At 42.1% G+C, this 11,439-nt stretch overlaps 1 protein-coding gene across 1 annotated transcript; it reads right to left on the bottom strand.

Moving 5' to 3' along the window:
* Positions 1 to 5,569: 5,569 nt before the first annotated feature.
* Positions 5,570 to 8,251, bottom strand: LOC147898023 (NAD(P)-binding Rossmann-fold superfamily protein). The gene is made up of 4 exons (XM_087380952.1): positions 8,107 to 8,251; positions 7,518 to 7,776; positions 7,239 to 7,412; positions 5,570 to 7,161 (listed from the first exon to the last, which is right to left on the bottom strand). The coding sequence occupies exons 1-4, from the start codon at positions 8,118 to 8,120 to the stop codon at positions 6,772 to 6,774; spliced, it is 837 nt and encodes a 278-aa protein (XP_087237078.1). The 5' UTR covers positions 8,121 to 8,251; the 3' UTR covers positions 5,570 to 6,771.
* Between the last annotated feature and the right edge of the window lie 3,188 nt (positions 8,252 to 11,439).

Genomic DNA, 11,439 nt, shown 5'->3' with positions numbered 1-11,439 from the left:
ATAATGCTACTCCTACAAAACCGACGACTTAGATACTGAAATTTCAGTAAGGAAAATCTTGTCATTATACAAAGCCATCCCATTATAAATCTTGTAATGTGGATGTGGGGGTTAAAGGTCACTGTGCCTTAACCCCGGTTATGTACAATACTCAAACACATATATAAATGAATGAAAAAGAAGATTAGGGTGGTTCTGCACCCACCAAAACTTGTGTGGCTCTCTGTCTTTCTCTCTCGCTCTCTCTCCCTTCTTCCATTCTTGCTTCCGTTGAGAGCACTCTCAACTGGTATCAGAGCCCGGGTGATCTAGCTAAGCGTGCGTGAATGCTTGTAGCTCAGCAGCTCTGTGGGAGGAAGGAGAAGCTTTGTGGGAAGCTTTGTGGGTGACTTTACTTGCATCCGAGTGTGCAGAGACCTTGGAGGAACCTTTGGAAAAGTCACTTTGGCTTTGCGAAGTGGTTTTGAGAGCCTATTAGGTGGTTTGAAAGAAAAAGTCGTTTTTTGAGCTTTTCCCTGTTCCGTTCTCGATGACAGAGACTCCATATTGACTTGTAGAGGCAACTATTGCTTGCTTTTGGTGTCCACTTCACTTCAGGAGCTTGGAAACACCTTCATTCTTGAATCTGGGATCATTTCATTAGATTTCTGACTCACTGTGTCAGTTCCTGCGTTTTTTGCCCGGGTGTTGGAACTCAAGTTTGGAGCAACCATTTGCAGATCTGTCAGTTCCGGTGGACTCAGGAGGTCCTAAAACTTCTATGTTGCTCATCATTCGCACTCTGGTGGAGTTTACAGATAGCTCTGTTTCCAAAAACGTTTTTCAGTCCATGTGTTGGACCCAGTGATTGAGACCACGGTTTCCAAAACCGTCTGTCCCATTGCGTTCCGGACGCCCAAAAACCCCTACCTATCAGTTCTTGCACGATTTGGTGGAGGATTTTCAGAGTTATAGATCTCTGTGTATTCGATTTCGTCTCTCTATTATGCATTTTTCATTCTAAGGTTTTGAAACCTTAGATTTATGCCACATGGCAGTGGATAAGTGTTGACTCCCATTTCTCACTCATCGGTTGGGATTTTGGAGTTCTGGCAAAGAGAGATATTTGCAGATTTTCTTGCTGATTCCGATTATGCAATGGCGCCCATGTTTTGAGGCATCTCAAGTTCTATTTTCAGTAGCGCTCATTACCGTGGGACTATGATTTCTTGAGCATACCTTATGCAGATCACTCTGGTTGCAGTTTGAGTAGTGTGCGCTCATTTGTGGTATGCATTGGGTTGCAGTGGATGATTTATAGGCCATTCGGATGCATTGCGGTCCTTGTTGGATGTGCTGATAGGCCCAAATTGCCTTGTGGGATGCTATTTTTTATGGACGCTTTAAACCTGGATGCTATTTTATGCTGAGGGACAGCTTTGACACATTGCAGGTGATGCACTGATAGTGCTATGCTCTCTTGGATGAGATATTATTGATGCATATGCCAGTGGACGGTGTTTATGCTTGAGTCATTTGGCACTTATTTGCATTTTCTTTTGGGCCAGATTTGCTCATATGGATGCATAGTATATGCACATGAGTCAGATGCTTTGAGCTTTGAGTTTTGGTGATATTTCACTCTATTGTGGCATACACATTTGGGTGCACCTGGTATTTGGTGTGATTCTCTCTTGAGGCACTAGCATTTGGGATTTTGCTTTATTTGCATCATGGCATCCTCTTCCATGTCTGAAAAGGAGTTTTTCAACATTAAAAAGTTTGATGGGACAAACTTTTCTTTGTGGAAAGAACAAATAAGGGATGTGCTTATTCAAAAGAAGCAGATTAAACCCTTGGCAGGGATTGAAGCTAAGCCTGCAAATATGTCTGAGGATGATTGGAATGAGTTGGATGCATTAGCAAAGTCTACTATTAGACTTCATCTTGCAGAGTCATTTCACAGTAGTAAATGAGCAGACTACTGAAGATTTGTGGAAGAAACTGTGTGCCACTTATGAGAAGGAAACTGCCTCTAATAAAGTTTACCTCATGAAGAGGTTGTTTGAGCTGCAGATGAAGGAAGGGGTCTCCATTGCTTCTCACTTGAATGAATTCAATATTATTTTCAGCCAGCTTCAGGCTCAGAAGATGAATTTTGATGCGGAGACTAAGGCAATATTTCTCTTATGTTCATTGCCATCCTCATGGGATACCTTCCGTACAGCTGTCAGTAACTCTGCACCTGGTGGAGTACTGAATTTGATGATGTTGTGGGTAGCTTGTTGGCCGAGGAGATTAGACAGAAGTCTATGGATGGCAACAAGCAGGATGCAGCCTTAAATGTGCAAAGGGGCAGATCACAGTTCAGGGGGAAGTCCCAAGAAAGAGTGAAGTCACGTAGCAAATCCAGGGCACGGAACATTGAGTGTTACCATTGTGGCAAGAAGGGCCATATGAAAAAGGATTGCTACAAGCTGAAAAGAGAGCAAAAGGATAAGAAAAAGAATGCAAATTGGGGTGCAAATCAAAAGGAAGAGAGTCCAAGGGAGGACAAAGGAAAAGTGAAGATCGAGGAGATCAATGCAGTCACACATGATAGTGACAATGATGTTCTCTTCATGTCTACTTTATCTGCAGAGTTGCTTACCACTTCAGATGATGCATATTCCCAGGATTGGATTTTGGATTCTGGTGCTTCATTCCATGTTACAACCCATAGGGAATGGTTCTCCACTTATGATAGTGGAAAGACAGGTTGTGTGCATCTTGGAAATGACTATGCATGTGACATAGTGGGAGCAGGTGACATAAAGTTTTCTTTTGCAAATGGGTCTGCATTTGTTTTGAAACATGTGAGACATGTGCCTAAGTTGACCAAGAGTCTTATTTCAGTGGGTCAGCTAGATGATGCTGGTTTTCACACCACTTTTGGCTTTCAAAGTTGGAAAATTCAAAAGGGCTCTATGCTTTTGGCTAGGGGTGCCAAGTGTGGGACTTTGTATCCCTTACATGTATCAGGGGTATTTGATCATGTTGTTGCAATAACCGAGCAGCCAAGCACTTCTTTGTGGCATTGCAGGTTGGGGCACATGAGCCAGAATGGAATGAAACTCTTATGCCGTTTGGGTTATGTACCGCATTTGAGTTTCTCTGATTTTGAATTTTGTGAGCATTGTCTCTATGGGAAGCAAACTAAATCAGCCCATAAAAGAAGGGGAAAGAAAGAATTTGAAATGCTTGATTTGGTGCATTCAGACGTATGTGGTCCCATGCCTACACGGTCATTAGGCAGGGCTGAATACTATGTGACATTCATTGATGATGCAACTAGGAAAGTGTGGGCTTATGCTATAGCTCGGAAGAGTGATGTGTTCCAGGTATTTCAGAAATGGCTGGCCTTGGTTGAGAATCAGTCAGGTAGAACGCTTAAATGCCTACGGATTGATAATGGTGGAGAGTATCTCTCTCATGACTTTCAGCATTTCTGTGATACACGTGGGATTAAGAGGGAGCTCACATCCCCTCGTACTCCAGAGCAAAATCCAGTTGCAGAAAAGATGAACCGTACCATTCAAGAAAGGTTGCAATGCATGCTTTCTAATGCAAGTCTTTCTGGTGGTTTTTGGGTTGAGGCAATGAAGACTGCAGTGCATGTGATCAATAGATCACCTAGTAAGAGTTTGGATGGTGGTATTCCTGAAGAGGCATGGAGTGGCAAGAAGCCCTCTCACTCTCATTTGCGTATATTTGGGTGTGAGGCATATGCACATGTGCCAAAAGAGCTTCGAAAGAAGCTAGATCCTAAGTCTAGGAAATGCATCTTTCTGGGTTATGGTGAAAGTGGAGAGATGGGCTATCGTCTCTGGGATCCAGAAGCAAAGAAGATCATACGCAGCCATGATGTGGTCTTCAATGAGAAGAAGATGCATAAGGCACCCATGAGGGATGTGGAAATGAGGAGAGTCACTTTCCAGGATGTGAATCCACCTGCCTATGTTGATAGACAGCAAGCTGTCCATGCACCAAATGTGCAAGAAATGGTACCAACAAGTACTCCCACAGGTATACAATCAAGGGTAGATGATGGATCATCTATTGGTGGAAATGATGAGCCAAATGTGGCTGATATGCAAGTGCCCTTGAGAAGATCATCTAGAGTGTCTAGACCGCCTGATAGGTTTGTTCCAGGGGTAGACTATGTGATGCTTACTGATTGCGGGGAGCCTTCTTGCTACAAAGAGGCTATGATGCGTGAGGATCAACGCAAGTGGGAGTATGCTATGCAATCAGAGACGAGTTCACTTATGAAGAATAAGACTTGGGACTTGGTTTCTTTGCCACATGGAAAGAAAGCATTGCCATGTAAATGGGTCTACAAGATGAAGGTCACAGGTGATGATGTGCCTAGGTACAAGGCCCGTTTGGTCGCTAAAGGGTTCAAGCAAGAGAAGGGTGTGGACTTTGATGAGATATTCTCTCCAGTTGTGAAGATGACCACGCTTAGATGCATGCTTGGACTAGTGGCAGTAGAGGATATGGAGCTTATGTAGATGGATGTCAAGACAGCTTTCTTGCATGGGGATTTGCATGAGGAAATTTACATGGTGCAGCCGGAAGGCTTTGAAGAAAAGGGCAAAGAGCATTTAGTTTGCAAGCTGAAGAAGAGTCTCTATGGTCTTAAGCAAGCGCCTAGAGAATGGTATCAGAAGTTTGATGCTTTCATTCGGTCCCAGGGATTTAGAAGGAGTGAAATTGATCACTGCCTCTATACTAAAAGGGCTAAGGATAATAGCTTGATAATCTTGGCACTATATGTGGATGATATGCTATTGGCTAACAAGAATACTTATGAGCTAGATGCATTAAAGGCCAAGTTGCATGAGGCCTTTGATATGAAGGATTTGGGATTTGCAGGTCATATTCTTGGTATGCGCGCGTGATCAGAGTAGGAAACTCCTTTGGCTTTCACAAAAAGAGTATGTTACAAAAGTATTGCAGCGTTTCAATATGGAGGGGGGGAAGGCAGTGAGTACTCCATTGCCTCCATATGTGAAACTGAGTCATACAGATGGTCCCAAATCAGATGAGGAGAGGGCCATGATGGACAAGGTTCCTTATGCATCAGCAGTTGGGAGTCTTATGTATGCTATGATAGCTACTAGACCAGACATTGCATTTGCAGTGGGAGTTGTTAGCCGGTATATGGCTAATCCAGGAAAGAGGCATTGGGAGGCAGTTAAGTGCATCATGAGGTACATGAAGGGTACCAAGGAGATGTGCATTTGCTTTGGTAGAGGAGACATGCGTGTACTTGGGTACACAGATTCAGACTATGCAGGGCATGTGGATAGTAGGAGATCCACTTCTGGTTATGTGTTCACCTTTGCAGGTGGTGCAGTGTCGTGGATGTCTCGCGCACAGAAGTGCAGTAGGTGCCATCATGAGCCCTTCGTGACTCCAAGGAAGCAATGTTGAGAAGAACAAGGCAGGAGCCTTTATATCCTGTACTCTATGGAGCTAGTTTGTCATGAATGACCTGAAGCATTGTCAAGAAATCTGATATGAGTTCATCTTCTGCCTACTCGAGTGAGCAAATGATTCTGGAGATTGTTGACAGTACTCATGGTAGACTCATTGTCCTGTACTGGTCCTTCAAAAATTCAGACCCTTATGGCCATCTGTATCAAGGACAACACGTTGTCTTCCGTGGCATCTGCATCTTTCCCCCGCTGCTACACCATCTTGGAAAACTCTGGACATTCAACTTCCATATCAAGAGTACACAGGCTGTTAAATAGCAAGCTTGTAGGCACATGCTGATACTGTCCCAAATCTGTGACACAATAAGGAATACAATCAACTTTCGGTGAACTTCAATAAATATTAACTATGACTTCCACCCACGAAGTGACTTTGGTAGCAGGGGGTGGGAGGGGGCAGGAAGATATAGCAGAAGAGGCAAGGCGGACATTGCCGATGCTGTCAAGAAGCAAGGAACTTGCTAGAGGGGCAAGAAGCTATAGAAGCTTGCTTATAATATCCCACGAGGAGGGTCTACACACAGCACATGATTGCCTTCATCAAAAAGGCTCTGCCATTGCATTATAGTGCATCCTAGTGCCCAGCACATAGGCTAATGCGGAAGCATATTGCCACAAAACAATGATATAAATAGAGGGCTACATGCAATCGGAGGCTCTCTCTACAAGATGTCCAGCCTTCAGTGTAGTTGAAGAACAGGGTCAAGACTCCCTATTATGCAATCACCTTTATGTCACCTACTTGGCTGCCTAAAGTCAGCCATATAGGCCACCTCCTTGCTAGGCCCAAACCGGGCCCATATGGCCAGGCACATGACAGCCCTATGTGAGCTGCCCATGGCCTCAACTGGTGGCCCATTTGGCCACCCACATTAGGATGGATTGTCTGTGACAGCCTATTTCAACATGCTGGCGACTTCCCCTCGTAGGAGGGCCTAAACATGTAAGCAACTAAGGACTATCCTAGAGGTGGTGGACAGAGCATTGACATTCCAAGACGACACTAATTCTCACATACAAAATGCCATAACTGTATTTGTGCATCGAATTGAGGATACATGGAAATCTTAACCAGGGTACCTTGAGCTAACTATACTAATTAAAATACGAGAATAGAAAATAGAATGCAAATTTACAACAAGGTAGCCACCACCAACGGGATAGGTACTTTGCCATCAACAGCTGTTACTTAATAGAGCGTGTTTTTCAACATGTCATTCCTCAGAAAAGGACAAAGCCAGCGGAGACACTAAAAAGTGCATACATCCTTTAGACTAAAAAACTGCCCCGTGAGTCCTCCAGGAGGTAATAGTGCCACCCAAACTGGAGTTTCTGCACCTTGCTCTGCAGTATAGGTACCTCTGTTACCCGTCAAGTCCGTCTTACAATACCCAGGAGTGACACAGTTCACATAAATTTTTTGCCCTTCTGGTCGATCCTGCAAAGATCTTGCAAGCACTCTAGTATAAGCGTTCAGAGCTATTTTTGACACAGAGTAGGGCTTGCCAGGCCAGCCTTTTCCATCCAGTCTCCCAGCTTTCACATCTTCAAGATACTGATCCACAAATTTATCTACTTTCTCTTCTGTAAGATTGTCCAGGTCTGACATTTCTGCCCTCAAAGAAGGATCCATCAACCCCTGTCCACCGCAAATCAAAGGAATCACACGCCGATAATACTGCACCTACTTGCACGCTTTAACGATCAGTTATTTACCTTGAGCTGGCCGAGCTCAGAGCTAACATTTATTATTCGAGCTCCTGCTGATGAAGCCCTCATCAAGGGTAACAGCATTTTTGTCACAGCTTTCACTGCTGCATAATTTGTCTCCATTACCCCTTGTGCTGCTGCATAGGTCGACTGATGAGCTGCAACAGCAGCATTGTTCATCTACACAAAAATAATTGCAAGAAGCTCAATGCACAAAAATGGGAAAACATTTGGCGTCTTCAAACTCTTCCAAAGAGTAAGAGGTGCAAAAATGGGACAACATACCAAAATGTCAAGACCGCCATACTGCTGTTTAAGCCAAGATGCTAACTTTGAAATCGAGTCAGTGCTTAATACGTCTAAAGGATGAAAAACTACATTCAAGCCTTCCTTTTCCAGCTTTTCAACAGCTGCTAAGCCTTTTTCCTCATCGCGTGCTGTCAGAACGACAGTTAGTCCCTCCTTGGCAAGCTGCTTCACAATCTCAAAGCCAATACCTTTGTTACCTCCCGTTACGACGGCTATGTAATCTTTCGTCCACCACCTTCACGCCAAATTTCCCAAGAACGTCACAATAGATTCCCCAAAACATACCTTCCACTATATATGATCATAAATGTGACTTTGATCCACTTTTCACAAAACAAAATCCCGCTAAGGCCTTGATACCACAACAAAGAACAGGACAAACAAGACAAAAATCGTGGAGTGCTCTTATTAATTGAAAACAAGAGTCGGTAAAATCAGGAGATATCCACTGGCGATTGAACTAATTCAGTCGGTGAAAGCTGGGGCTTCATTTTGGCCAACTGAACATTGAGCTTCAAACAACGCTAGCACGCTGTACGCGAAAAAACTCGTTATCGATGCATACCTTGACGATGCCATCTCAATTGACGAATCCACTCAGATGTCACTCTGACCTCGATCTGTTGTCCGGCTTGCAGCTTTGAAACTAGACTCACACCTTTCAATACATTTCTAACATCGTCCATGATGACTTTCACAAAATATAAGCAATAATTGGTGGTGAATGTGAAAGGTGAATTTTAAGTCTTAATGCTTTTGAGTAAAGCAAGTGATCGGTCAAAACAAGCGTTTATCTTTAAGTAACTAGTGTTTTTTAAAGCTTTCAAAGATACAATTAAAAAATTCATGCCCTCAAATTGATAAAGCACAAACACTATTTAGTATCACAACCAAGCTATGCCTTTACTCTATCCTTCTAAGAATAGGAAAGGGGGCCATTGAAGTCTCCAAAGAAGACTCAAGAGTAGAACAATCGAAAGGGATCGAGGAGGGAAGCAAGAGTGGCACCATTCAAATTGCAAGTGAAGCAATAGTGCAAGGGCGTGATACACATGGGAAATCTATTTCTAATAATCATTGCATGAAATCTACAGAAAAAATATCATTAAGGCAATGGTAAGCTTTATTTCAATTTTTTAAGCCAAAATAGATCGAACACGCACGCGCACACACACCCACACACATATATATGTAATATATATACATGCATACATACATGTATGTATGTATGTAAGTATACATATATATATGTATACATACATACATACATACATATATATATATATAGATACATGCGTGCATGCACACACACACACACACACACATAAATGGTTTTCACACATTTGATCTTAGAATGTTTGTTCAATAGTGTAAGAGAAGGGAAACTTCTAACGTAGTTTTAATTGAGTAATTTTTAAAATTTTGCAATCTTGGAATGTCGAAAAGAAGGGAACCACAAACTCGTGTTTTGTCCACTCACAATATCATTTTCGTACCCTGTTACCTGAAAATGCAAGTAGTCTTAAGTTTGCATGTTTTAAGATGGGTCATGATACATGGTATGTTTTGTTATGGAAGGAATAATTTTGCCATCACAAAGATATGGATGCACATTATGAGCTGTAATTTTGATATTCATTCATAACTTTTCTTTTCTAGGCATTTAGATGTTTGCATTATGGGTTCGTTAAACCACACGTAATGGAAGAAAAATAGGTAGCTTCTCTTATTAATAAGAGGAAGAAATACCTAAAAAATAATTTACTTTTAATTAGAAAACACCTCTTAGAATAGTGTAACTACAACAACAAAAAGACCCAAAAAAGTAGTGGTCTTGTATTTTATCATCATACAGAGATGGGACGCAATGTGTCTACTTTGTCGTAAAGTGTAATATTTGTTTTAAATTAAAAAATGCCCCACACTAATCTCAAGGAAAATGAATCCTTCTCTCATCATTCTTGGACTTCGAGGGAGTACCTCAAATTCAGGGACACATTCAGAGCTAGACCTATGGATTTAAAGAGTACACCTAACCCACTACACCCTACATTCATATCTACATGAGTGGGGAGACCAATCAATGACCCATACATCAACACTCCCCCATCAATGAATCATCATCAAAGAGACATCATATGGCTTGTTTTCTAGGTTGTGGCACTTTGGTTATCCCAAAAAATCACAATAGCTCCATCTTGGCCTCAAAACCCTCTTAGAGAAAGCTCAGCATATAACCGCACTGTCTAGCAAGTGACACTTGCTTCCTAGTGAACTATGAAACACAACGAGAACTCAACATGAGTATATATATCGAAATTGACTTTTTCTTCGGTCCACCTCCCCAATTTGCATCATAGAGCACAACAAGATGTGGGTTAGCTAATGGAGGTATGGTATGATGTTGAGACATCTTTTTCAATCCATTCCAATGATGAAAAAAAGGCTTACCCATGAGCCTGCCCACAAGCTAGACTACAAAGTGCATGTTGGATTGCCTTCATGTCATTATCTTTAAATTTGTTGCCAAATATAAATTGAGATCCTCAAAAGGGTCACTCTATAACTTGTAAATACTATGTCTAGTCTCCATTGGTGTGCTAACTATTTAGAATTGCTCAAGCATAGAGTCAATGTACCTTGTCTTACTTAGAAATTTTCCATCCATTCTTTGTTGCACTTCAACACATCAAGCGTGATGCAAGAATCCCAAATCATGCATTTCAAATTGTTTGCATAGATTGAGCTTAACCTCCTATGATAATTAGGTCATCTACATAGAGTGCTATGATTGTAAAAACATCTCCACTTCCCTTTCTATGAACACCTACTACTTGGAAGAATCTTGTTTGAGCATGCATGAGATGGTCTTAATTGAAGTAATTAATAGATGCCAGAGCGCACAACTAAAACAATATAGCTCTAGCACAATGAGTAATAAAGACGACATCAACTCATCCAAAAAAAAACCCGGCACTAAGCTTGGGAAAGGACAAAGCAATTTAAGGTTAGGGAAACCCCAACGCAAATTCAAGAGGACACCATACACCTCTTCTTCTAAGTCTTTAGAATGCCTTGCTAATACCCATATACAAATGAAATGTCTTAAAGGGATCAAAGATGGATGAAATTGAAATAGGCTAATAAAGCACAATTATAAAAATCCTATGGCCTATAAGATCCCCCTAGAGGTTTCATAATTTATGAGCTTCTTGAATGTGGGCAGTGAGAAAGCATTGGTGGGGGTACAACCCCCATCAATGCTTTAAGACTCTAGGTATGTTAAGATTTGGAGTACAATCAATAGTTTTAGTGGAATGATTACATTCGTTTGGTAGTTGCAATTTGGCTCTGAGATGATTCCCTTCTTGAGTTAGCTACCCCGATCATCTTCATTGAACCAAAGAATAGGAATCGAACTACATGAACTACCATGTGAAACTCACCACCCAACCATAGAGCTCATACAGCTCATCCTCAAGCCAATAGAGGTCGCAAGTAACGTTTATGGCCTTACGCCCTTCTCCAAACCTATGGCTCCTTTAAAAGCAAGCAAGCAAAGGCCACCGAAGCTACTAGCCACGGGCTTCAATAGCCACCACGCTCCACAGCAGAGCAGCACCAAGTCTGCTCGAATCTGAAACGACATCAACGCTCCTGTACACGACCTCGCACAATAACCACGCTTCATCACCATAGCATCAACGAAGTCTGCATGCGCTCCTACACCGAAAGGTCCAGCAGGATCCAACGTCCACCCCGACGGAAATCCACACAAATGGAGACAAAATCTCTTTGATTCTATCAAAATCTTCATAGATTTCGGCCCTCCTTCTCTGACACATGGCAAATCATATAAGGTTGGGTCCCTAACTGTGGTTAGGTAATTGTGGTTAAG

The sequence above is a fragment of the Dipteris shenzhenensis genome, chromosome 10 (assembly GCF_047967505.1).
Source record: "Dipteris shenzhenensis isolate YYH24624 ecotype China chromosome 10, Dip_SZ_1.0, whole genome shotgun sequence".
Taxonomy (NCBI): Eukaryota; Viridiplantae; Streptophyta; class Polypodiopsida; order Gleicheniales; family Dipteridaceae; genus Dipteris; species Dipteris shenzhenensis.
Note: the sequence above shows the minus strand (reverse complement) of the source record. Positions and strands in the feature narration are given on the sequence as shown.